We start from the raw sequence: 27,080 nt of genomic DNA on the forward strand, positions 1-27,080 counted from the left end.
CGTGGTGCCTGAGAATATAGAAGTTTTATGCTCTCTGACATTGATCACCTATTGATACGTTTTTCCCAGAGACCTTTCCTTTAGGGCCACATGGGCCCTAACCCCTATATGGGACCTGGTGACGTCTGTCATGCCTAGTCTGAGTTGTATTACTAATATTCTGCCTGTAAAACAGCCTCTGCCTCTGCCTTCAGTCTTCCATTTCCATTCATTTGATTGTCTTCAGCTAAGAGTATTTAGTTTTTTCTGGGCTACATACACATTTCAATGACACTGACATTTATAGAAACATAGTTTTGTTTATATTTTGGGAATTCTTAGGTAATTCGGTTAAAACTCCACATATGGCATAAAGCTTCCACTGATTCGTAATCAACTGAGTGGAAATGGCAATAGGGAAGAGTGTAGTGAGTTGTGTCACTGATGATCTCAAGGTGTGGACTGAGGATTATGAGACAGAGGCATCAGCTGTAACTGGTAATGGTGTGTGACCTTCCCATTTGGGGACAGTCTGACAAAGTTCAGCTTATCACCAAGAAGGCGTTTTTCTTGCATATCATTGTACACTACAAACAAATGACTGGACATTTATATTTTAGTAGCATTTCCCATGTATTTTAATCAGCACAGGCTTGGGAACTGTTTTGTTTTTCCTTTTTTTTTTTTTTTTTTTTTGAGATGGAGTCTTGTTCTGTCACCAGGCTGGAGTGCAGTGGTGCGATCTTGGCTCACTGCAACCTCCACATTCCCGGGTTCAAGCAATTCACCTGCCTCAGCCTCCCGAGTAGCTGGGACTACAGACACATGCCACCACACCCAGCTAGTTTTTTGTATTTTAGTAGAGACAGGGTTTCACCATGTTAGCCAGGATGGTCTTGATCTCTTGACCTCATGATCCGCCTGCCTTGGCCTCCCAGAATGCTGGGATTAAAGGCGTGAGCCACTGCGCCCAATTGGAACTGTCTTTTCTTGGCTAACTGATGTTTCACAATGTTACACTTAGCCTTTTTTCAATTGGATTTGTCATTCTTAATAACTGCTAGATCCTTGTTTGACCCTAAAGGGTCTAAATAATCAATTCTTTTATTAGTATAGATGGTAGATGTGACAGACAAATAACTTGTTAGAACCTATTTCATACATATTGCTGGCCCCCTTTTGAAATTAATATATAAGGTAATTTTCATTTTCTGCCCTGACAGACAGATGTCATATGTAATAGTTGTTTTCAGTGTTCCTGATAAATGATATTCTCATGCCTACAGATTTCTCCTGGTAGTTAAAGACTTTTCCTTTGGAGGGTGATTTTTTTTTTAATGATTGTTGCATTGATAATCAACAAGTAGATGTTTGATAGGTATTGTCTCTTGTCACTATTTGGGGTTTATAAACACAACAGAGATCAGAAGGAAGAAAGGGACATAGAAGAAGACAATGAGGAAGAAGATCCTAAGTGTAGTCGGAAGAAAAAACCAAAATTATCTCTGAAAGCTGACCCCAAGGAGGATGGAGAAGAGAGAGATGATGAAATGGTGAGTGCCTCTGCCTGACACCAGGAGCACAGGGATGCATCTTTAGTGGGTAGCATCACAGTCACAGGCACTGCTCTGGAGCCCACTGAGTTCAAATGTGGGTTCCAGGACTATCTGTGTTAGTGTCAGTAAGTTACGTGGCCTCTGTGCGCCTTGTTATCCTGATCTCAAAATGGGAATCATAAACAATAGTATTCTTCTGTCAGGGTGAAAAAGTGGGATGTCCTGAAATTTAGCGCTAGGGTGAAAGGGAACATTTAAAAACCTTCAATCTTGTAGATGAATTTTAAATTCCTCTTGACAACACAATGCCAATCTCATTTCATTAAATTGCAGACAGATCTCATAAAACTATCTGAGTGGGCCGGGCGTGGTGGCTCACGCCTGTAATCCCAGCAGTGTGGGAGGCCGAGGCGGGCGGATCATGAGGTCAGGAGATCGAGACCATCCTGGCTAACACACACGGTGAAACCCCTTCTCTACTAAAAATACAAAAAATTAGCTAGGCGTGGTGGCAGGCGCCTGTAATCCCAGCTACTTGGGAGGCTGAGGCAGGAGAATGGTGTGAACCTGGGAGGCGGAGCTTGCAGTGAGCCGAGATTGCATCACTGCACTCCAGCCTGGGCAACAGAGCGAGACTGCGTCTCAAAAAAAACAAAAAAAACAAAAAAAACAAAAAAAACTATCTGAGTGGTTAAAAAATGGCACACAAATATCAGGTATATTTGGGGAAAAGCCATTCAAAATGTGTGAATTAAAATGTAAATATCATATTCCTAAAGCATCTATTAATGGTTTTATAGGAAAAGGGAACTTTGAGATCTGGAAGTGTTTCTATTAAGATCGGTATTGTACAACTGTTACTTAGGAGTCACTGTTCTAGGAGCTGAAAATATAGGGATGCATAAGACAAATAGATGACAGAGTCTCCCCTGGCAGAGACACTGCATTCTTGTTTAGGGGGTATTTAATCTACAAACAAAATGAACAGGAGAAATGTCACCTAGTGATAAGTGCTACATTGAGAATTAAAATAGGGCATTAGGATTGGCTGACTGCTTTAGGTTGGGTTGTCAGAGAGCCCTCCCAAAGACGATGGCATGAACAGTGTGATCTGATGAATGAAGAGGAGCCAGCTGTGTGAAGTTAAGAGTGAGGCGTCTTCTGGGTAGTAGAACTTCTAGAGGAAAGTCCTTAAGGTAAGAACTTGCACAGCATGTTCTGTTCGAGGAAATAAAAGGAAGTCTGGTCACTGTGGTTTAGGAGAGGGTGGAGTAAGATGAAGTTGAAGAGGTACGTGTGGTCCAGGGCATGTAGGGTTTTATGGTAAACAAGAGTCGAGGGTGTTCATTTTATTCTGAGTGTCAGGGGAAGCCTCTGGAAAGTTAAGACAAGGGAATGCTTTGATATGATGTATGTTTTAAATGACCACTGTAGCCCTGAGTGGAATCAGGGAAACCAGTTAGGAGTTTATTGCAGTAGACACGTAAGAAGGCTGAAGATGATGGAAGTCTGTGGATTTGGGAATCAATGTTAGAGGTAGGGTTGTCAGAGTGTGTGAGGAAAAGAGAAAAATCAGGGATAAAGCTTAGAATTTTGGCTTTAACAATTGGCTGGATAATCCTGTCTCTTACTGAGAATGGGAAGATGAGGGTGGAGTGCAGAACAAAGAGTCGTTTGGCCATGATGGGTTTCAGATGCTGATTAACCATCCAGGTGAAGATCCCAAGTAGGCATTTGTCTACAGCCACGTGGAGTCAGGGAGAAGAAGCTGAGGATGTGGATTGGGAGTATCTGGCCTATATAAGATGACCTTGAAAACCCAGGGAAAGGGACTAGAAAGAGTAGAGAAGGGAACTGGATTGGAGGAGACATCAGCAGAGGAGACAAAGAGGTGCCGGTGAGGCGTGAGGAAAATCAGAGCGGAGTGGTCATGCAGCTGAGAGTGGAAAGTGTTTCAAGGAGCGGGGAGCGGTGTCCATGCCCTTCCAGCGGGTAAGACATGGATACGTCTTACTTTGTAATAATCTCAGGCCAAAAGCAACACAGTTTTCAAATGAACTGTATTCTTACTTTCCTTAAAAGTTACAAAGTAAAACTGAAGAAAAGAACAACAGAAAAAGTGCTTTCTGACAGCTCTCTAACTATTCACTGGTGCCAATTTCTTGAACTTTAAAGTCATAATTTTCCTTTCTTTTTGTAGGAGAGCAAACAAGATGTAAGAATCCTGAGGGGTTCGCAGAGAGCGCGGAGGAAAAGACGAGGGGATTCGGCTGTATTAAAGCAGGGTGAGCTGATGAAAATAAAGTCTTACTTGTAACTCCATGAAATTGGAAATGGTTCACACAGGTGGAAATTTTAGTCATGCCAGTTAAAGTATTACTTCAGGATTTTCTTTGATTCAGTTTTGTCAATAAAGATTGAGATTTTGAGGATAAGGAAAAAAACGAAAATTCATAACTTTCAAGTGGTTTCAGGGTAAGCATGAGAACTGTCTTCCTTCCTTCCTTCCTCCCTCCCTCCCTGTCTCCCTCTCTCCCTCCCTTTCTCCCTCCCTCCTTCTCTCCCTCCCTCCCTGTCTCCCCCTCTCCCTCCCTCCCTCTCTCTCTCTCTCTCCCCCGCTCCATCTCTCTCTCCCTCTCTCTCTCTGTCCCCCTCATCAAGTAGGTGTTTCCTGCCTCTGCTTCTTTATAAAACCTCTGTTGTTCATTTCCCACAGTTTTAGTTTCTAATGTTCCCTCTCAAAACATGAGCTCCTGGCATGGAACCTGTTTTTTCCCTTCTCTTCTCTTCTCATCTCTTCTCCTCTTCCCTCCCCTCCCCTCCCCTCTCTTTTCTAGATGGATTCTCACTCTGTCACCTAGGCTGAAGTATGGTGGCACAATCTCGGCTCACAGCAGCCTCCACCTCCTGGGTTCATGTGATTCCCCTGCCACAGCCTCCCAAGTAGCTGGGATTACAGGTGTGCACCACCACGCCTGGCTAATTTTTGTATTTTTAGTAGAGATGGGGTTTCATCATATTGGCCAGGCTGGTCTCGAACTCCTGACCTCAAGCCATCTGCCCGTGTCTACCTCCCAAAGTGCTGGGATTATAGGCGTGAGCCACCGTGCCTGGCCCTTTTTTTTGTTTGTTTCATTGTTCCTCAGGCAGCATTTTATTTCCAGGAGGAAGCCGGCCCTGCAGCCCTTCCCTTTAGTATTTGTCTCGATGTACTTTTCTGCTTACTCTGTGTGGACCTTGGGTCACTTCCATAGAGGCCCTGGGGGATGTCCCCCACTAGGCTCTATCCCCTTGCCTGCCTCAGCTCGCAGCCTGCACAGTCAGTCATACTGTCCCGACAAACCAGGGCCATGAACCAGGTGCTCTTCCTCAGTGCCAGGGTGCGTTCTAGCCTTGTTCTGTTAATTGCTCAAAAAACTGGAAATAGCCCCACCAGCCCCACGCACACAGCTTAACTTTTGTGTCTTTTCAGAGCTGACCTTCTATTTTATATCACTGAGATGAAGGGTGTAAATTCCTCAGTTCCTCTGCACTCTGCCTCGAAATGTCTGTTTCTTTCACCATCATTTCCCCTGCCCTTCTTTTTTACCCCGGATGAACTTCCAGGCCCCTGGCTCTTCTGGGACCTTGTTCCTTCAGTCACATTTTTTCCTTAAGTTTTCCGATTTTTTTCTTCTCTTTGTATGCTCTACCTTAGCCTGTTCCAGTCTCATCTCCAAAGTACCTTTCTCTCAGCTTTGCTATCCATCAGGCTATTATATTTTTCCTTCATTTCCAGTATTTGTCAAATTAATCCAAAATATATAAAACTAATATTAACTGCTCCATTATTTTTATCACTTACGTATTCTTTTTGCACCTAAAAATCTGCTTCTCACTATATTGATTGTTTTCCTTCCTTTTCAAGATTAGCAGCCACTCAATGCACTGGCCTTTCCATAGTCCTCAACTTCTTGATCTCTTAGGGAAAATGTTTTGAGCATCCTGCTTCTAGAAGCTCTCCCTTCCTGTAGCTTCTGTGGTAGTGTTTTATCTTGACTTCCTGTTGTTTTCTTCTTTTATTCTAAGTTCTTCCACTTCCATCTCCTGTCCTCCTCACTGTGGGTGCAAACCACAGTTCACTTTTTATCTTGGTTTTTGGGAAGAGGAGCCGGGAAGAGAGACTGAGAGATACCAGTCCTGGAAGTCAGAGAAGAGCTAGGCAGAGTATCAGTCAGGGACGTGTGAGTTCACAGATGCATCACTGCTGGCTTAGATTTGGAAATTCTGTCATTTCAGTCTTGCTTGCCTTTCAGGTTTGCCTCCTAAAGGAAAGAAAGCGTGGTGCTGGGCATCCTACCTGGAAGAGGAGAAAGCAGTGGCAGTGCCGGCGAAGCTGTTCAAGGAGGTATGGGCCCTCCTAGAGACATGATCTGTAAGGGCACAGGAGCTGGGATACCAGCCTGAATTAGGATTGTTGTTTCCACTGAAATTTGACTTGGGATCATTTTTTCAGCATGCAGTTTTTGATGTGTGTGTTTATATGGAGGGCAGTTAACATTGACATGTGTGTACCTCCCCGTGCCACATGTGTGGGTGCACACTGACACATGTGTGCTCTTTTCTCTCAGCATCTTATGGGCTTGCAATCATGAGTTTTAACAGGGATACTAATACTACCATGAAAAACTAGCAGATGAAGAAAAAATATTAGGAAATTTCATGTCAACATTGTGGCTTTGAGAGATTAAAAATGAGTTACTACGATTTACGTACTATCACAACGAAACGTCTAAAAATGGGTCACTATATTAGCTATGATAAAAGTATTTTATCTTAAGTGATTTAAAATCAGTTAACAATATAGATATCAGATGTAGTTCTGAGTAGCAGTTGGTGTCCCTGGACTAAACCAAGAGTTGGGGTCCTGGTGTGGTGGCACACACCTGCCTACAGTCTTATCACTTTGGGAAGTTGAGGCAGTAGGGTCACTTGAGGCCAGGAGTTCGAGACCAGTCTGAGCAACATAGTGAGACCCTGCCTCTAAAAAAAAAAAAAAATTGAAAATGTAGCGGAGCGTGGTGTTCAAAGTTGCAGTGAGCTACGATCCTGCCACTGCACTCCAGCCTGGACAACAGAGCAAGACCCTGTCTCTAAACAAACAAACAAAACACATACAAAAAAACAAGGGTTGGTAAACTTTTTTGGTAAAGGGCCAGATAGTAAATATTTTAGGCATTTCAGAGCATGTGGTCTCTGTTGCACCAACTCAGGTCGTTGTAGCACAAAAGCAGCCATAGAGAATATGTAGACAAGTGGGCATCGCTATGTTCCAGTAAGATTGTTTACAAAATCTCATGGTGCACTGGATTTGACCCACAGACTGGAGTTTGCTGACCCTTGGTTTAAATTATTTCATTATATTTAATCATGGTATGTGATTAATCTGCCATAGATGTATTTTTATGTAGGTGTGAACATAGCAAGCTTTTAAAAAGTGATGAATAGTAAATGTTAGTAAATGTTAGGACAATTACATGTATATTAAGAATATTTAATTTAAATATAGTAGTAATTACATATAAACTTGTTCTCTGTAATTGTTTTCTGTAGCTTTGGTCCTTTAGAGAATAGACTTTTTCACATTAAAAAAAAAGTTTAAATGTAGCTAATTCCTTGAATCAATAATGAATGCGTGTGATTCAAAATATAAAAGTACTACAATAGTATAAAGAATGTCTCTCATAGCCCTGTCCCTCAGGCACCAGATTTGCCTCTTCTGAAGTAACCAGTGTTACCAGTTCTTAATATTCCTTTCCTGGAAAATTATATGTTCATATAAGCAATATATATATACACACAGATCCTTCTCTTTCTGTCTTAAACCAAATGGTAACATATGTTGTATACTTTTTGGACTTTGCTTTTTTTGTTTAACTTGACAGTTTGAAGATGATTCCATCTGAGTCATGAATCTCTTCACCATTCTTTTATAGCAATACATAGTATTCCATCTTAGGCCTGTTCCTGTAATAATTTATGTTACTCCCTATTGATTTGCACATACATACATATATACTTTCAAATCTTTTGCTATATGCTTTAGCGAATCATCTTCTATACCAGTCATTTTTCACATGTGTGAGAATCTCTTGGATAATTTCCTAGAATTAGAATTGTTGTATCAAAAAGAATATTTTGATTGATATTATGAAATTGCTAGAGGTTGTACCAATTTTCATTCCTCCTAGTGATGTATGCTTGTATCTGTTTTCCTACAGCTTTACCAACACAGTTTTGTCAAACTTTTTGATCTTTATCAACCTGATAGGTGAACCATATCTTAGTGTAATTTTACTTTCTATGTCTCTTCTGCATGAGGTCGAGCGTCTTTTCAAATATGTAAAAGACAAAGGGTATGTGGCATTACATTTCCTTTCCTGGGACCTATTTATAGCCTTGGTCCATTTTTTCAGTGGGTTATTTATTGATTTCTTTTTCTTTGGATTTTTAGAAGTTATATATTTGGTTAAATGGTCTTTATTTTTAAAATGGTAACTATTTACATCTTTAACTAGGCCTTTGGGATAAGGAACTAAAGCTGCTGTCATTTTGCATTTTAGCATCAATCCTTTCCATATAACAAAAATGGATTCAAAGTTGGCATGAAATTAGAAGGCGTGGATCCCGAGCATCAGTCTGTGTACTGTGTCCTCACCGTGGCGGAGGTAAGCTTTGCCTCATCTTTATTTTTAAAATAAAATGGTGATTATGGGGATTTAAAATGAGGAAAAACTGCCATTGGTTGTATTTCATGCCAGGCATGGTGCTTACTGTTTTGTGTGCATTACTTCATTTGATCTTTATAAGAATCCTGTGCATGTTGTGGTTTTTCTCAAGCTCTGTTGTGTAGATGAGGGAACTGAGGCTCCGAGTGATGAAATGATGGATACAAGACCACACAGCTTCAAAGTGGTAGAACCCGGATTTGAACCAGTGTCTGTCTGATGCCATAGCCCTTGCCATAAGAAACAGACCAACAGATAACTTATATATATATATATATTTTTTTTTAGTATTTCAAGGTATCTCTGTGAAATTTTTCAGGAAAAAAATGACCAAGCCAAATATATAAATATATATCTCAGTCTAATATTATTACTGAGAGTACTTTAAAAACTGTGACCACACAGCTTCAAAGTGGTTGAACCAGGATTTGAACCCATGTCTGTCTGATTCTATAGGCTTTGCCATACTGTATTCCTTAACATAAGGAACAGACCAACAGATACTTATTTTTTTTTTTTTTAGTATTTTAAGGTATCTGTATGAAATTTTTCAGGAAAAAATGACCAAGTCAATTATATATACATATATTACTGAGCGTACTTTAAAAAATGTGTTTCCTCATATGCTAGCCTTCTTCTTGCTCCCTCCCTTGAGCCAGATATACCTCCCTTGAGGTATATACCTCCCTTGAGGTATATCTATTTTAAAAATTCCTCCCAAAAGAATAAGATAGCCTTATGTACTAATTTTAGGTATTATACTATTCTTTAATTACCTAGTGAACTTGTAAGAAGGTTGGCTTCTGCAGAACACAGTACCATGTGCTGGATGATGACAGCCTCAGTCAGTGATAACATAGTTACATAGGGCATACTGTGTGCCAGCAGCCAGTCCAAGTACTTTTCATCTGTTAGCTCTTTTTTTTTTTTTTTTTTTGAGATGGAGTCTCACTCTGTCACCCAGGCTGGAGAGCAGTGGTGTAATCTTGGCTCACTGCAACCTCCACCTCCCAGGTTCAAGTGATTCTCCTGCCTCAGCCTCCCGAGTAGCTAGGACTACAGGTGCGTGCCACCTTGCCTGGCTAGTTTTTATATTTTTAGTAGAGACGAGGTTTCGCCATGTTGGCCAGGCTGGTCTCAAACTCCTGACCTCAGGCGATCCGCCTCAGCCTCCCAAAGTGCTGGGATTACAGGCGTGAGCCACCACACCCAGCCCATCTGTTAGCTTTTATTAGTTCTCAAAACAACCTTTTGAGGTAGAACCCTTTCCCTCCCGTTTTTCAGATGAGAAACCTGAGGCATTGAGTGTTAAAGGAACTTGCAGCTTGTAATAATGTAATATGTAGTGAAAGGAAATAACCGGATTCTCTTACTCATATCAGAAAACTGTTGTGGAACATTTGTGTAGATTTTATTTACAGTGAGAATACTGACACTCTCAAACTTGATCAGACATTGTATGTTCTCTCCTTCCTGGACTCAAGTTTTTGTTAGACCCTTTTGAGTTGGAAGAGGAGGGTCAGAGTTTCTTGGTGGATGATTTGTGTTTGTCCTTTGAAGTGGATGATATTGCCCAGCAAGAGCACAAGGCGTGAGTTGCTAGCCCTGAAGAATACCATCATGTAAGAGGTGGGTGCAGGAGAAAGAATAGAGCAGGATCCTGAAAAGGAACAGCGAGAGACAGAGAAAGGAACCAGGAGAGGGGCCTGCAGTAGGAACCAGGGAGAGCAGGCAGTTAAAGTGGGGAAGAAGCAGCAGTGTCAGATGCTGTGGTTGGTCTCGAGGAGCATGAGGGAATTGTGTCTTGCGCCAGGGCAACTGGAGTGTTTGGGGACAGAATTGAGTTTTACAAAATCATTGTGAGGAAGCGGTAAGTATAGACTGCTTTTGAGAAGTTTAGCTATAAAAGAGAAAGGGAATTTTTATGATATGTGTCTGTTTTTCAGCTTTTGTTTTTTTCAGATTTATTTTACCTTCCCTATTTTTTATTATAAAAGTAATGTTTGCTCATTATGAAAACTTCAACTATTAATAGTGTAAGAGTGCATATTAATAAAAAATAAAAGTCCTGTTTCAGATCCCCCTTCCTTCCTCCCATATTCCATGTCCCAGAGAGCATGACCCTTAACAGTTGACTGTGCCTTCCAGATGTTTTCTCTGTGTATAAAAATATGTACTGCATTTTGTTTTTGACACATACACAAACACATGCACGCACACACACACTTTTTTTTTTTTTTTTCTGAGACAGGGTCTATCTCTGTAACCTAGGCTAGAGTGCAGTGACATGAACATGGCCTCACTGCAGCCCCAACCTTCTGGGCAGAAGCGATCCTCCCACCTCAGCCTCCCATGTAGCTGGGACCACAGGCATGTACCACCTGATGCCCAGCTAAATTTTTTTTTTTTAGAAATGGGGTCCTGCAGTGTTGCCCAGGTTGGTCTTGAAGTCCTGGGCTCAAGCAGTCCTCCCTTCTTGGCATCCCAAAGTGCTTGTATAACAGGCATGAGCCACCACACCTGGCATACATATTCTTTTTAACCATTGGGTAGTTCTCCATTTTATAGAATCGACTTTAATTCATTTAACTGCTCTCATATTGAACAACTGAGTGATCTTCATTTTTTCATTATTCAAAAAAAAAAAGGTCCAGTGAGCATCCTCTGACCTCTATAAGTAGGTCTAGGATCTATCTCTAGAATTGCCAGGTGAAAAATATGGACATATAAATTACATTTAAATTTTTGATGCATATTGCTACTTTTCATATTAATTTTGTCTTTTTTCTCTCCTTCCCTCCCTCCTTCCCTTCTTGCCTTTTTTTTTTTTTTTTCGCCCCTTTGCAATACAATGGTAAGATAATGTAGTATTTGAATTCTGAAGAAGCCACTAAGGAGTAGAGTATTGGAAGATTCAGAGAAGAGGCCTGGGAGAAGATGGGACCCAGAGTATATGTGGAGATCCAAGTCTTAGGCAGAAGGAGGAGTCTCTTGCATTACAACAGGAAGGTGGAACAGGAAGAAGTAGGGCTCGTGGATACAGGGAGGCTTGTCCGTTTGGAGGCACACATTTGGGAAATCTTCTTTGGGTTAGAAGGCAAATTACTGGCTGAGAGTGAGGATGGAGAAAGTGGGATTAGAAGCTGAAGGAGAAGGAGGGGGATTTGAAAAGACTGCAGTGAAGAATGGGAGAGGGAGTTGGACAGGACCATCTAGGAGAATTGCTAGGCAGTGGCAAAGCCCAGCATTCAGATGGAGTTGATTTTTGTTGGTCCATTTTCATTATTCACAGTAGTTATGCTCCACAAATTACCTTGTATGGAACCATTGCTCTTAGGGGAAATAGAGGGTTAGCTTCCTGTGAGCCTCTGGTCACATTTTCGTCTACTTATCAGTATGTAACCTTATTTTATGTGTGTTTCTGTTTAAAGACACCTCATTTAATATATATTGTTCGTTCATTAAAAATTGAACTCACAAGTAAGAGCACTATCACTCCTGCCTGATGAAGCTTATCTAGCACAAGTGTCTTCTCTGTAAGGCAACATCACAACCTTTTGGCATTTAGGGACACTAAACAACACCTCAGCACTATGTCAGGGGCCATTTTAAACAGTAGCATCGCCCAAGAAAAGCACAAAAATGTAGAACATGTGGCACTAAATGGACCACACAAAAGACACTTGTTTCCAGTATAAGAACTGAAACAAGAAGGTAAAGCGCCTTCTTGATTGACTTCAGCTGGGAACATGCATGTTGAGTGACTCAAAAGTGTTGTCAGTCTGTGCATGTCCATGAACACTGTGAGTATTATTTTGGGGTTACAAACAAATTGTAGCAAGTAGATAACTTCACAAATATGGAATACAGTACGTGAATAATGAAGACTGGTGTTATGTCATTTTTTCCTTCCCATCACCATTTACTAGACTTGGTTAGGTGGAAACAAGATGGATACCTGAAATGATAGAATGTCACCAGGCAAATATTTTGCAAAGGATATCAGGGCAGACATTTTAAAATGTTGGCAAGAAAATGTTTTCTAAATGATCGCTAGGAAAGGAAGGCTTGGGGTGAGGAGAGCTGCTAGGGAGGAAGTAGAGGGATCAGTGTGAGACTAGAGTTTCTGTTGAGATTGAGGAAGAGGCATCTGGGGGCTGGGTTTGCAGACTGGAATAGGAGTATGTGTCCCAGGGTTGGATTTTTAAATTTAATACTAAGCAGTAGAGCAGTTCTTGTTGGGAACTGGATTCATGGGAGTGAGGGCTTGAAGTAGAGAGGAAGGGAGCCAAAATGCCAGGGTATTGGATAAGTCATCCATATGGATGAGGAAAGTACTCAGATGGAAAGGAAGAGAATAAGCCAGGGCTAAGTGTTTGGGTGGTTAGCATGGGGGAAGAAGAGGAGGAGAGTTGCTTCAGCCACGTGGCTCGAGCCTCAGCGGGGGAGAACTGGCTTAGGATCCGTGGTGTGGTGGGAGGCAGCAACCCGTCCTGTGTCTATGGGAGGTAGAGTTGGGAACATGAGCACACTTGGGGAAAGGCTTGAGAAGGACGAGGTAGGTATGACTGTGGGCAAGGAGGGTGAGGATGTAGGAGATTGTTTCTCAAAGCATAGCTTTCCAGTGAGCCTGAGATAGAGACTATGGGGAGAACAGAGAGAGCTTGGCTCAAGGGAGCAGAAGCTTAGAACGGTGTGCCCACAAGGAACTAGAGGCTGTAAGTTACTAAAGGGCTGAGCTCTTAGGATCGGCCAGAGATAGCTGACTGTGAGAGAGAGGAGAGAAGCAGCCCTCTTTGCATGGGGTGGCTGCAGGGAGTGGGGGTAGCTCCTACTTTACTTGAGAGATTGTATTTCCTAGGGATTCTAGTCTCAGCTCTATGGAGAGACTCTGTTCTCTCTGGGGGGAGTCAGCTTAGTTGTAAATTTTATATATGTGGTATATCAATACATTCTAACTGAAAAAATACTGATACATAAGAGAAAATATTAAAAGCCCATCATTCTCATTTTGCCCCTTCCTTTTCACTACCACTTCCTAGAAGAAATCATTATTAACATTTTGGCAAATATTCGTCCAGACTTCTTTTTACTATGTATTTACTTATGTATGCATATGTGTGTATATTAATGTATGTAGATAAATGCATATACTTACGTATATGTATACACACATAATACACATATGTATACATAATCATATACCCATAAATACATGTGGACCCCCACATGTCTAATTTTCTCATAAACTAACTCATTCTGTGTTATGTGCTCTACCACTTGAATTTTAGCAATATGTTTTAGAGAACTTTCCATGACAGTAACTGTACAGCTACCTCACTATTTGAGGATTAATTGCTCTGGCGCTGCACTCTGGTCTAAGTTCATCATTCAGGGTTCTGCAGGACAGACACTCCTGGAGCGGGGAGAGATCTGGCGTGGTATGTGTTTCTACTTGAACACATCTGCTTGTGTTAGTGGGAAGAAGTGTGAGGGGCTGAACCTTCTCTCTAAGAGTTCAGGGCAGGGTGTGATCCAACTCAGGTCTCGTAAGCCTATATGACCTTCTAAATCAGAACGTCTATAAGTGGGGCCCTGTAGGCATATGTACGGCATTTGTTATACAGAGTACATTCTTACTAGCATTCTTAGGAGCCTGTCTCATCCAAGTAATAAACTAGGAGAGATGCTTTTCTTTCTTTCTCCAACCCAGCTTTGGTGGAGAAAAAAAAGCTTGACTTCTGTGCATATGCACTAGTTGTGGTCTGCAGCATTCAGTGCAGGGCAGACCGTCCACTCTGGGGCCATGCTAGAGCTGAGTGTGCTATGCTGGTGTGCCTTCCAGCTTACCTTGGGGACACATCTTGGTACAACATAGGGAGTGGAGAAAGGACCTGCACTTGTGGGATATTATGCTTTGCCCCCTATCCGTGTGCTCCTAATGTAACTGAGAATGTTGCCAGAATGCCACAGCTCAGCTCTTCCCAATTTAATAGCTTCTGTCTTTAGATTCTGGATATTTGTTTAGTTGTTTTATTACTGTTAATGTGGGTGGTTTGATTAACATTAAGACTATATCATGCCTGGTGTCCATGTTTATTTTTGTATATATATATATGAATATTCTGAGTTAAAAAAATAATTCAAGCTGTTTTACCTGTCTCAGGTTTGTGGATACCGGATAAAGCTTCACTTTGATGGGTATTCTGATTGCTATGACTTCTGGGTGAATGCAGACGCTCTGGATATCCACCCAGTTGGGTGGTGTGAGAAAACCGGCCACAAACTCCATCCTCCAAAAGGTTTTGTCACTTTTTGTTTTATATTTTAAATTCAGTAAAAACTCATTTTCTTACATGCTACATTAGAATTGTTAAGAATTCAGACTTTATGAAAATTCAAATAGGCACAAATTTAACCTTATTATTCATGATGAAACCATGTTTATTAAAGTAAAAGAAATAAAAATAGAATCCAACTTAGGAAAATAAAGTACGTTCATATGCTTATTTTCATGTAAAATAATATTTGCATGATACTCAACTTTGACTACAAATAATGTTTACCTGCAAATTTCTATTATTAAATACATACATCTTTTAAAAAACTGGTTTGAAAAATTAGTTTAAATTAGTTTACATAACTAAGTTTAGTGTAAACTGGTTTAAACTAATTTTTCAAATCAGTTTTTCATTATATAGAAAATCCTGAGAAATTATGCATGACCATATAGATCTTAATATTTAGGAGATTGGCAAGAAGACTATAACACTAAAAATTGGCTTAGGTGGGGGGTTGAACTCATAGCAGTTACTTTTCTTATATTTGAGTACTTTATATTATAGTTCCCCAGTGATTTTCCTATTTCATGTTTACATCAAAGTTCAAGAATAACAGATATCATCTTTTTCACTGTCTCCCTAAAGTATTTCTTAATTTTTTTTTGAGACAAAGTCTTGCTCTGTCGCCCAGGTTGGAGTGCAGTGGTGTGATATTGGCTCACTGCAGCCACTGCCTCCCAGGTTCAAGCGATTCTCCTACCTCAGCCTCCCGAGTAGCTGGGATTACAGGTGCCTGCCACCATGCCTGGCTAATTTTTGTGTTTTGATTAGAGACAGAGCTTCATCATGTTGGCCAGGCTGGTCTCAAACTTCTGGCCTGAAGTGATCTGCCCACCTCGGCCTCCCAAAGTGCTGGGATTACAGGCGTAAGCCACCATGCCCAGCCATATTTAGTAATATCTTATTCCCTTCTTTTTCAATCATTAAATTTATTTTGGTTTACTTTATGTCAAAAATTCAGGTTAGTGGGTTGATATTTTTGGCCTATCTCAGGACTTTAATGCATTAGCCATCCCTTTGTTTTAAGTGAAAAAATAATGGCAGAGTGGTATTTTCAGATAGCTGAAGGATTAAACAAAATAGCATAGAAAAGGTGAGGGTGAAAAAGAAAATCTGTAGGCCTTTTCACGAATTGATCTCTTATATATGGTAAATTATTAGCTGTTTTTTTCGTGCTGCCTTCTGGACTTTAATGAATGTAAAATAAAGCATATTCGCAGATAAAATAAGATGCTCAATTTCCTTTTTAAAGGAAATGTTAACTTCAGTGAATTTGTAAAAATTAAGGGGGGGACATTTCCCTTATTGTAATTTGCCAGCATCCTTACTTCATAGACCTTTAATTGTCCTACTTGAAGTGATAGGCCAAAAAGATTTTACCTGTTTCATTTCTATTATTTCCACCTTCCCACTTGTTCCTATAAGTTAGTCTTCCCAAAATAGAGTAGGTGAGAGAAAGATAAAGAATTTTGACTACTCTAGTTCAGTATCTATACTGCTAAGGAACTCTACCTAAATACTGGTAGAAATACCATGATAATAAGTGTCCTGGGTATAATACATAGTTGTTTCCTTATTCCTTTTCTTTATATCCATTACCATTCATTCAGAATTGGAAAATAATAATACAGTTTGTTGAAAATAAACATAGTCTAAATATACATAGTTATGAATTATGAGTTAAATTTTGTTTATTTAAAAAGTCATTTGATTGATTTTGGCATGTTAGAGATAAAAGTAGGACTGGAAAACTAAGTGTAAAATATTTTGGTATTTGAATCAATCTGTTCATATGTGCTTACTCTAGGATATAAAGAAGAAGAATTCAATTGGCAGACCTATCTTAAGACATGTAAAGCTCAAGCTGCTCCTAAGTCATTATTTGAAAATCAGAATATAGTAAGTACATACAAAACACGTTTCCTTTCAAAGGAAGAAGTTTTTTGAGTGTCTCATAGGATCAATTACAAGTGATAACAAGGAACTATAATAAAGAAGGTCTACTTCTTGACCTGTTTTCCCACTTTCCATAACATGTTCCTCTAGTGGCAGACTTGATCCATGACATTTTTCTTTTCCCAACTTCTGATCTAATTGGAAAGAATAAAGGGCAAGCCAGTAGAAAACCAAAATGCCATCTTTACAGATGGTCAGAGCTAAGTTGGAGGACGTGCATGGCTTGTATCTGCAGACAAATAAGCTTGATTCTGAGCCCTAGAATTGAAGAGATTTAATTCTCCTTTCACCCCCATCCCCCAAGCCCGGAGAACACTAGACCCTTGAGGAGCAGAGTGGAAACTGCACCCTGCAGCCCAGCTTTCTCTCTAGTGTCATCAGTTCCTCCTTCCCAGAGTCACCAGGCTGGTAGCAGTGAGTGAGACAATGGGGAGAAGCAGTAATGTTTCACTAACAGCATTGCCTCCAAATGGAAATAAATAGCAAGAGCAGGAGAAACCTCCTCACTCCAAAAATCCTCCATTTGGGAAACAGTGTTAACCAGTTGGTTTGAGAGCATCAGTCTAATGGCTGAAATGTTCTCTGATTTAATCAAACACAAACCAGGTTGAATTAGAGAACTGACAAATTGTGTGCATGCGTATGTGTGTTTAGGTTACTAATAGTGTTAATGGGCCAGCTTATTATTTTAAAACATCTTAATTGAGAGGATAGTTTAATTGCCGAAGTGTAACAGTGCATTGTCAGTTGGTATTCTCTGTCAAAACTTATCCCAGGGAGGAAGGTCAGTTGGGTGGCAAACTTAGCAGCCTGCTGTCTCTGCTCCAAGTTTCCTAATCCCTGTCTGGTTCTCTGATGATGACTTCAGTCAGGGATTTGATAAACTGCCTTGAACCGTCTTCCTAAATTCTATGCATTGCTAGCATACAATTTAGTCTTGGGCTCTCCATTTCGTATCTAAGAGACAATTAATTTTTCCATTTCTAGATTCCTCTGCCTCAGAATACTCAAACATTTATGATCAGAACTCAGATAAATTTCAGTACTTAAACGCATAGTAAAGATTTCTGTATAGCATTAGTGCCTGTTCCATCTATTCAGACACAACTTATTCTCACATTTTCAGATACACGGCTGTCTACATTTTTACAATGATAGCTGTATAATCATAGTAAAATGAGAGATAGCGTATATTTTGCCTAAAGTAGTTAGAATAATATCCATATAATTGAGTCTAACAGAGGTTTTTTGTTTGTTTTTTGTTTTGTTTTGTTTTTAGGGAAGGAATGACTTGTGTGTTGTAATTGGCACAATTGGTATCTAGATATACTAATCTATAATATGTAGAGATAGATATATTAATATATTATTCCTCACAAAAGATAGTAAGAGATGTTTATATACTACTGTACCTTAAGCACTAACTCTTACAGAACTGTTACTGTTTTTGTTCCATGTTCTGAATGACTGATCATCTGTGGATTTCTTTAAGTTACCAACTATTTTGAATAGCTGTGTGCATCAACAGCCAATTCTTTTGCTGCTGTTAGGAATAAAATGTATCTGTAGTGTTGAGTGAAAGTTGTAATAATTTGCAGCCTTTCATATATGAAGATGACCTACTTTTGGTAGAGTACTCTTTTGAGAGATATTTTCAGAAGTGGGAGTGAATTTGTACTGACTCATGCACATTTTTAACTTGATTAAGTGCATATTTTGTGTGAATAATTTTCATTGTTAAGTCTGTAATCAAGAAAAGAAGGACAAAATGTGAACTATATGGTGAATAAAACTTGCCTACCTATTATAGTTTTCTAATTAAGGCATCAAAACACATGTTAAAATTAATTATTTTAAATTCTGTGAGGTGATGGATATTTTCGTTTTGAGGCTCAGATAGCTAATTGGGTGTGGCAGTAGGACTTTTTTTTTTTTTTTTTTTTTTTTTATTGCTGCTTGTTGGAAAGCGACCCTGCTGTGAAACTGCAGATTTTTAAATTATGTGAAGACAGCAGTGGATGCTGGGCCTTTGAGCAGGAGGTGCAGAAAGTGTGCAGGTCTTACGGTTGTTAAGTGTGTGCTTATCTCTAATTAAATCTGTGTGTTTCCATAGACAGTGATCCCATCGGGCTTTCGAGTTGGTATGAAGCTTGAGGCAGTAGACAAAAAGAATCCCTCATTCATCTGTGTTGCTACGGTAACAGATATGGTGGACAATCGTTTCCTGGTACATTTTGACAACTGGGATGAGAGCTATGACTATTGGTGAGACATTTTCCGTTGTTGTGTGCTTTTAAAAATTTAATGTTTATCCAAGTAAATGGTTTAAAAACAGTAATAGTGCAATGCTTATAACAAAAAAAACCAGTGTTCTGCCCCACTTTTTCCTATTACAGATTTTTAATTTTTTACCTGTTCCATATGGGATATATTTTAAATAACATCCTTTAATTCTGCTTTATGATTGGTATTTTAGTTGACTTCCTACTATGAAAGTGCAGTCTGCACACTCCACATTCCCAACATATGTTCACACGTATTTTAATCTTCCCTTCTTATTTTCATGCCCACCGGCTAATTTAAATATTCGTAATAGCTGATTACAAAATATATTGAAGAATATTATTTTTAATCCTTGCAGTTTTTAGATATCTTGCACAAAGTTGTAAAAGCAACATATTTTACAATTATGTAATTATAAAATAATTATAATAAAGCCATTATATTTTGATTAAACAGTTGAAATAAGGATTTTTCATACCAAATTCATGTTCATTGATTGCTGTAATTCAGTTTCCTGGTAAAAGGCATTTCTAAAGTGTTTAGTTCCTTCTAGAGTATGCTTGAATTGAGAACATTTTAGAGAAGTAACAGATATCTTTATAAAATATGACTTGTGTTGTAGGATAAGTTAATATTAACTTACATAAATATTGCTAAATGTCAGGGAGGTTTGCTTTTTGACCTTATTTTTCAGTATCCATATATTTAAACATTCAGTAGACCCATCGATAATTTCCGTTACTTCTCAGATGGAATTCTTAGATACTCATCAGTTTTACTTGCATTGTTTTAAAAAAGATGTTGAAATTCATTTACTATTCATATTTTTAAAATGCTTTCTATTATATGTTACCTACGCTTTTTGCAGAATTTTTTTAAAATGTAGACAGTTAGTTTCATGATTAGATTACATAGACCCAAGTACAGTTGGCCTTCTGCATCTGTGGGTTTCACATCCATGGATTCAACCAACCGCAGATCAAAAATATGAAAAAAAGAAAAATAGCAATACAATAATAAAAATAATACAAATACACAGTATAACAATTATTTACGTAGTGTAACTACGTAAATAATTGTATAAATGCTGTGTAAATACATAGCGTTTACATTGTATTAGGTATTATCAGTAATCTAGAAATGATTTAAAGTATAAGGGAGATAAAGTAAACAGAAAGATGTTTGTAGGTTATATGCAATTACTATGCCATTTTATAAAAGGGACTTGAGCATCCTTAGATATTGGTGTCCAAAGGGGCTTCTGGAACCATCTCCTGCTGATACCAAGGCATGACTGTGCTTTTGAATATTTTGTTTTCCCCAGCTTTTTTCTGCAGAGCATAATTTTTCCTTATAGGACATCTTTATATTCAGTTTATAATAGAAGTTTTTCATTGAAATACAGTCAATTTCTAACATATACAAAAGTAGAATAATAGAGCAGCCCTACTGCAGCCTTTACTCAGCACCAACAATTACCGACTTATATCCAGTATGTTGCCTTTGTATTCCTACTCCTAAAATCCCAACTCTGGGATTGTTTTGAAATCAGTGACAGATATCAGAGCATTTCAGTATATATCTTCTAAAGAGAGGAATTATTTTTATTTTTTAAAAAATAATAATAACTATGATATTACTAACATACTTAAATATTTCTCCCTATTGTTTTAGTGGGATTTTTGTTAATTTTTAGCTTGATGGTTTTAGGTCCAATAAGGTGTACACTTTGTGATTGCCTTGCTTGACCTCATTTAATTTACAGATACCTATTCCTCTCCTTTCTTCCTCGTTGATTGTAGCTTTTGTTAAAGACACCAAGTTGTTTGTACTGTTGAGTCTCATAGTTTGATTTGCTGATTGAAACCTCATCTTATTTACTGTGTTCTTCTGCTCCTCCTATTTACTGTAAATTGGTGGTTTTTGTTTTACTTAAAATTGTCGGGCCTGCACGGTGGCTTATGCCTGTAATCCCAGTAATTTAGGAGGCCAAAGTGGGAGATCACTTGAACCCAGGAGTTTGAGACCAGCCTGGTCAACATAGCAAGACCCCTGATTCTACATAAAAATTTCAAAAACAATAAAGATTTTCTATACATATTTTGAATGGGTGAGTGGATGAGAAAACTTTAACTTTGGAAACAGTCTAAATCTGTCCTGAATCAAACCTGTTTGTCTCCTTCTGTGCTTGGTGGGCTATGATGATGGCACTACTGGGGCGATAACTGGGCTCCAGGCCTTTTCTTAATAAATAATGCTGAAACAATGACTAGAATCTGTGGAAATGAGAATATTTTGTTTTTAAAGTTATGGTTTATTTGGGGAGGATTTTTTTTAAAGCTTTTGCCTGATTTAAACAAAATAGGTGAATGTCAGTTTATTTTTGTGGTCTCTTAAGTATTACAGTGTTTTAAAGGTATAAGTTGCTGATTTGACGTAAGATACGTTGCCTTTGAAAACATTCTTGTGGAAAAAAAGTAAGGGGAGAGTCTAGAAGAATTCGCCACATTCATTTTTCGATGCCAAATGTCTAGGGAACAAACAGGAAGGATCCTGGGTTCTAAAAAAGATCCTGGATTCTAAAAAGATCCTGGGTTCTAAAAATACAAAGAAAAGAAAAAAATTGATCTCTTTTAACTCGAGTTTTGTGCTTTTATGAGCACGAACTAATTATTTTTAGGATGGAATGTACTTTGAGGATTACTTAGACTTCCAGCTACTGACATGAAATCATATTTTGTTAATTGTCTGAAAACGAAAACAGTGTGTTTTCGTCCTCAACATGCAGTTAAGGCACAGTGGAAATTGCTTAAGTGCTCTGGAATTTCTCTACTTTTACTAAATATTATGCTCTTTGATCTTTGAATTTTGGAATGGTTTTTATCTGCATAAATTACTTAGCTATGTAATTGAGGTTACAGATTGGATTGCCTTTCCCAATTTAAAATAGTTTGGAAATGAGATATTTTTTGCTTTGAACTGAATAGTAATTCTATATCTCTTTTTTACATTAGTGGGAATTTGAAAACATATATGTGTCTGTATGCATTTGTGTTACTACATGTTTATTTGCAATACAACATTTCTAACTTCCTAAGAGGAACATGATAAAAATTTATGTAGGATTGAAAAAGTAGTTTTCTATAAAAGGAAAATAGCATATATTAGAATAAAAATGGCTTCACCTCTGGGTTTCTTCTGTGCTTTTGTTACTGATAGTTGGTAGCTGTTCGATTCTATCTCCTTGACAGTTGTTAGATTTAGGAATAATCCTAGATATAATAGAATATTGGCACTAGAAAGGACTTTAGGGACCCAGGAAGGTAGGTCAGTACCACGGGGAGGGTACCTCCAGGTTACCAAGCTGCCCTCCCACCACTGTAGCCTCTTTCCTGATTATCTGCCTGAAGGTTGGGCTCTAGGGCAGAACACAAAGAGAACAGTCATCTCTTTTCTTCCAAGCACTAGGAAGGAAACTTTCTTTTAAAAAATGTTGTTTTCATGTACCCTTATCTTTTGGGATCCAGGAAGGATTGACAACAGGATTTGGCCCATTGTTTAGTAGAAGGCCGAAATGAATGAGGTTGCAGCTTCAGCCATTTTTGATTCCATTGTACTTTGGTGTCCCGGTGGAGTCAGGGCAAAAATTAGCAACGAAAAGATCTATGAAAAAGAAAAAGGTTGTTAGTGAATTAGAACAAATATAGCAGTGGCCTTTTCCCGATTGCCTGTAAGTGTAGGGTAAACTTTTTTTTTTAGAGATGAATCTCTTTTACATTTACAGATTAAGAGCAATAGTAATTTTATGTGTCTCCCTAAAATCATGTTGAAAAGTTGTCAGTTTCTTAGAGCAGTGTCAGTTAATAGGCTTGTCACTATTTGGTTAAAGTTGGGAAGCACTGGTTGGTGGTGGTGATGGGAAGGCCGTGGAGATGAATGGAACCTGGGCTGTTCTGAACTTCAGCTCTGAGGGGCTCACGGTCTGGGGAAGGAGAGAAACTAAACACCACTGTCTTGGCTTCAGGGCTAGATGGTGGTTAGTGCTTAATTTTTAGAACCAACCACTTGGGGGGGTGATGGCACTTGGAGGGAAGGACTGACTCAAGCTCACTGGAGGGCTCTTAGGGAGGGCTTCTTAGAGGACATGGGGATTTGAGCTAGACCAAGAAGGAATAGGTACTTAGAGATTGGGATGGAATATTCTTGGCTAAGGAAAGCACTTGCTTGTGTTTTGGCCCAGGGGTAGGATGTGTTTGGGTAATGGCAGCCAGTTTATTCAGTGCATTATGTAACACTTCTAAACTTTAGTTGTCTTCTGAAAGGGATTAATAATACCTGTCCCATCAGGTGTCGTGGGGATTAAAGTAAGAGTTTTAGGAACAGAAACTGATTTGCAAAAGGTTGAAGAGCGATAAGGGATATTAAGCAGAGAAGTTTAGTACTGAAGGCAAATGGATTATTGCTTAAGAGGAAGTTGACTTCTGAGGAGGGTTCCCTGCACCATGAGCATTTTTGAGCTTGGTTTTTAGGCAGAAGGCAGGAAGCCACTGTGGAGGGAGAGAGTGGAGATTTCTGAAACTATGGGTAATATTGGTGGCACCAAGTTTAGGAGCAGCTAGCCTCAGGAAGAAATAAACTTTCTTTTCACTCAGCCTGGAGAAAAGGAAGAAGTAAAAGGAAAATTTGATACGAGGGTGATGAGATGCTATCACCTTTATCTCTTCCAGGTATTCGTTGTGTTAATGAAAGATTTTAAGCTTGAAGCAAATTAATAATATTTCAAACAGCTACTGTGGGTAATAGAATTGGACATCAATTAGGGATGGAAAGGATCACTTGATGACTCAGGCTGATGAGGTTTGGGGTTTAGTAGTAAAGTGCAGAGTAATGGAGGCCCTGAAGAGTTCACATATAAGGGGAGCCAGGAGAGTTGGGTACTGGGTAATAAGTTGGCAGAGTCATCATGCTCTGGGTTATAGGCAGTGGAGAAGCCAAGTGTCCTGTATTTCTTCAAATAATCGAAACCACTCTTGCTTAGTGGAGAGACTTTGATGTTTTCCATAAGTAAGCGTCTTGCAATGTTCTCCTTTGACTCTGCCTGAAACTGCAGAGCCCAGCATGTGTGCATTAGTTTTTGTTTAACTTTTGGCTGTGACTGACAAAACCAGAATCCCTTTCTTTTCTACCCAAGTGCTTGGTGAAATCACTTACCCTCTTTGATTTCCATAAAATGAGGATCTTCATGTCTCCTAACTTTATCCTTGTATCATAAGCATGGATTTTTTTTTTTAAAACAAGTTATTTCTTTGGTTTCTGGTCCTTTTAGAATTTACTGTCTGAGTCTCATTGGGTCTTAGCAGTCATTATGAATAATTTGCACTTATACGTGAAATGTACTTCAAAAATTTGAAATGGAGACTTCTTTCATGATATACATAAAAACCCAAAAGAAAGGAAGAGTACAGCAATCAATGTTTTGTCATACTTTTTACCTTTAGTTGTTCTTCGTATTTCTTTTCAGTTACATTTCTACTTTTGAACACTAGATGGGACTAAGAGATGACTTGTTTTACAGTAGTAGCAGAAAGGCTATCACAGCCTTCCAACTTTTGAGTGAAGTGTTGTTTGCTTATTAAGAAAATATAAGTAAAATAGATAAAAACAGTAATATTTTTATCTTCTCTATTGAGACAGCTTCTTTGTTTTAAGTGGTGACTTTGATCAATATCTAGATATTATTTAAACTTTATATTAGATTCAGATAGTACAAGAATGAGTGACCATTAAGAGACCACAGTATTTTCCTTAATTGCAATTTATATATCCAGTAAAATCAAAAGAGTAATGTTCAGTGTTTCTACTTTAAAATAAACACTGTGAGTCCGGCAGATAATTATAAAAACTACTTTCTAAATTCCGTTAGATTGAGAAGGAAAAATTAAACAAATATTATATATTTGTTATTTTTTCATTTTTTATGATGCTCTCTATGAATTAACATCCTTCCCTAAAATGAAGGCAGTAAGATATTAGTAATAATCCATAACCAAAATGATTTTTTTAGGAAAACACTAGGATATCTGGAAGTAGAGCTCCATAGCCTTGTTTGTATAATTTATAAAAGTGCATCTTAATGAATTGTGTATTAAAATATCTTTTATGAAAATATGTATTGTAAAAAATATAGTGATTGCAGCATGAACTTGGCATTGACCTAGCAGTGCTTGTTTTTTTTTCATATTCCTAAAATAATGGTAAGAAAAATAGTTTGTGGTAGGGACAGTATGAGATAACAACTGAATAAAGGAAGAAGCCTTTAAGTATTAAGGAAAAGGTATTTTCTACTGAAGTAAGTTCTGAGAACAATCAGCATTCAGTAGTGGCTACATGAACTCACCATGTATTATTGTCCGAGGCTGCACCTTTAGAAAGTTTGGCTTGGTTGACTGTGTGCTAATCTCACCCACTTAGGACATTTTGTAGAAAATTATTTGTTTCACTTTTCATAAGACTTCCTTATTCCCTGGAAACTCCAGCCACACTGTTACCTTCCTGGTGTTCTGCCTTCTAGTTTCCCATCAAGAGGGCTGTGTTGAGATTTCCTGATCTCAATATAGACTCAACAGACCTCCTGTTTAGTATAGCAAGACTGACTGGACTCCTTGGCATCTTTTAGACCAACATCTTCCAGACTATTCTGCAGAACACTCGGGTTCCATATGATGTTAATAGGCTGAAACATGTTGCATGTTGAGAAGAGGAAAACATAGCAAAAGTGTGACTAGAAGCAAGGAATTAGATGTACCAGGTACGCATGCTGATAAAGAGGCTTTGGAAAAATAGATGCTTGACTGTAGTAGAGATGACAGAAAGCAGAAGAAAGAGGTAGAGAAAAGAGTAATAGTTTGTCTTAATACCTGGTCTCTGTTATTCTAATGGGTAACAGAAATAGCTTGTTGGTTATTAAGGATGATTGGGCTCCCTGTCTTTGTACATTTACCCTTAGCGATGCTGAAATAATTTTAGTTTGCCTATGTACATACAGCCTAAGTTTATTGTTCCACAAGATTTTAATGAATCTATATTATAAATTTTAATGATATTATGTTTGCATTTTTGCTGTAGTTGAAGTTACAGGATATAACAAAATTTGTGGGGAAAAGAAAATTGCATGATGTCAAATCCATATAATATTTATCTAATAAAAATCCACTTGGTATTAATATATTAAAAAGTTCTTTGGTTTAACATTTTTTTCCAAATTAGATTGATTGTAATAAATAGAACTCTCTGTAAAGTGTTCTTGATGTCTGATTCTCTTTTTGTTTTACTAGTTTTTGTGAGTTTATCCTGATAACTGCAGTTTTTTAATTTGTGTAACTTACAGGTGTGAAGCATCAAGTCCACATATTCATCCAGTTGGTTGGTGTAAAGAACATAGAAGAACCCTTATTACTCCACCAGGTGTGTGTTTTTTAATGTGTCTAATACTATTCATAGACTTCAAGAGTAGGCAGACTTTTTCTGTAAAGGGCCAGATAGTAAATATTTTGGCTTTGCAGACCATGCAGTTTCTGTCACCACTACTCAGAACAGTTGTAGTGCAAAAACAGCCATAGACAATAGGTAAACCAGTGTGCATGGGTGTGTTGCAGTAACAGTTTATTTACAAAAACAGGCAGCCGACCTGCAGGCATTAGTTTGCTCACCCCTGATGTACTTTCAACTATATTAAGTATTGCCTTAGTTCATAACAGAGTCTCAAATTTTGTCTCTTGGAAACAAAAAAAAAGTTCTGTTTTAAAAGATCTTTCACTTCTCAACTTGAAATTCATTTCTAGACTTTATATTAGTATATATTTAAATATATTGTCTAACCATAGAAGCAAATTGTCTAAGGCTGAACAAGTCCAGAAAAATGGGTAAGAGGGACAGCATTTGTGTGTGGACTGGAGAACAGACTTCATGTCAGCGTCAGTCCTCACAGAAGCACGGTGTTCACATTTAAGTGAGAAATTGAGGCTTTAGATTTTTTTACTTAGTTTAGAACTCACACGCTCACTTTTCCTTTTTCCGTCGTGATTCCTGGTTCCAAAATAGATTTTGCACCTTCATGCTAGTGGTGCCTCTGTGTTCTGTGAAGTTTTCAGGCGCTTCTGCTGTCTGCCTCTGTCCATAGAGCCTTCTCAGCTCATTTG

The 27,080-nt window shown here is 38.5% G+C and overlaps 1 protein-coding gene across 2 annotated transcripts in view; it reads left to right on the forward strand.

The window, feature by feature from the left end:
- Nucleotides 1-27,080, forward strand: part of L3MBTL3 (L3MBTL histone methyl-lysine binding protein 3) — a 134,555-nt gene that overhangs the window by 32,586 nt on the left and 74,889 nt on the right. For both annotated transcript variants that reach the window (XM_032158933.2, XM_032158953.2), the window contains 8 exons: nucleotides 1,400-1,532; nucleotides 3,736-3,820; nucleotides 5,831-5,922; nucleotides 8,138-8,242; nucleotides 14,469-14,604; nucleotides 16,451-16,542; nucleotides 18,713-18,864; nucleotides 26,270-26,346. In XM_032158933.2, the coding sequence (XP_032014824.1) occupies nucleotides 1,400-1,532; nucleotides 3,736-3,820; nucleotides 5,831-5,922; nucleotides 8,138-8,242; nucleotides 14,469-14,604; nucleotides 16,451-16,542; nucleotides 18,713-18,864; nucleotides 26,270-26,346 (872 nt within the window). The remainder of the gene's footprint in view (nucleotides 1-1,399; nucleotides 1,533-3,735; nucleotides 3,821-5,830; nucleotides 5,923-8,137; nucleotides 8,243-14,468; nucleotides 14,605-16,450; nucleotides 16,543-18,712; nucleotides 18,865-26,269; nucleotides 26,347-27,080) is intronic.

This window comes from Hylobates moloch, unplaced genomic scaffold, assembly GCF_009828535.3.
Source record: "Hylobates moloch isolate HMO894 unplaced genomic scaffold, HMol_V3 SCAFFOLD_2, whole genome shotgun sequence".
NCBI lineage: Eukaryota > Metazoa > Chordata > Mammalia > Primates > Hylobatidae > Hylobates > Hylobates moloch.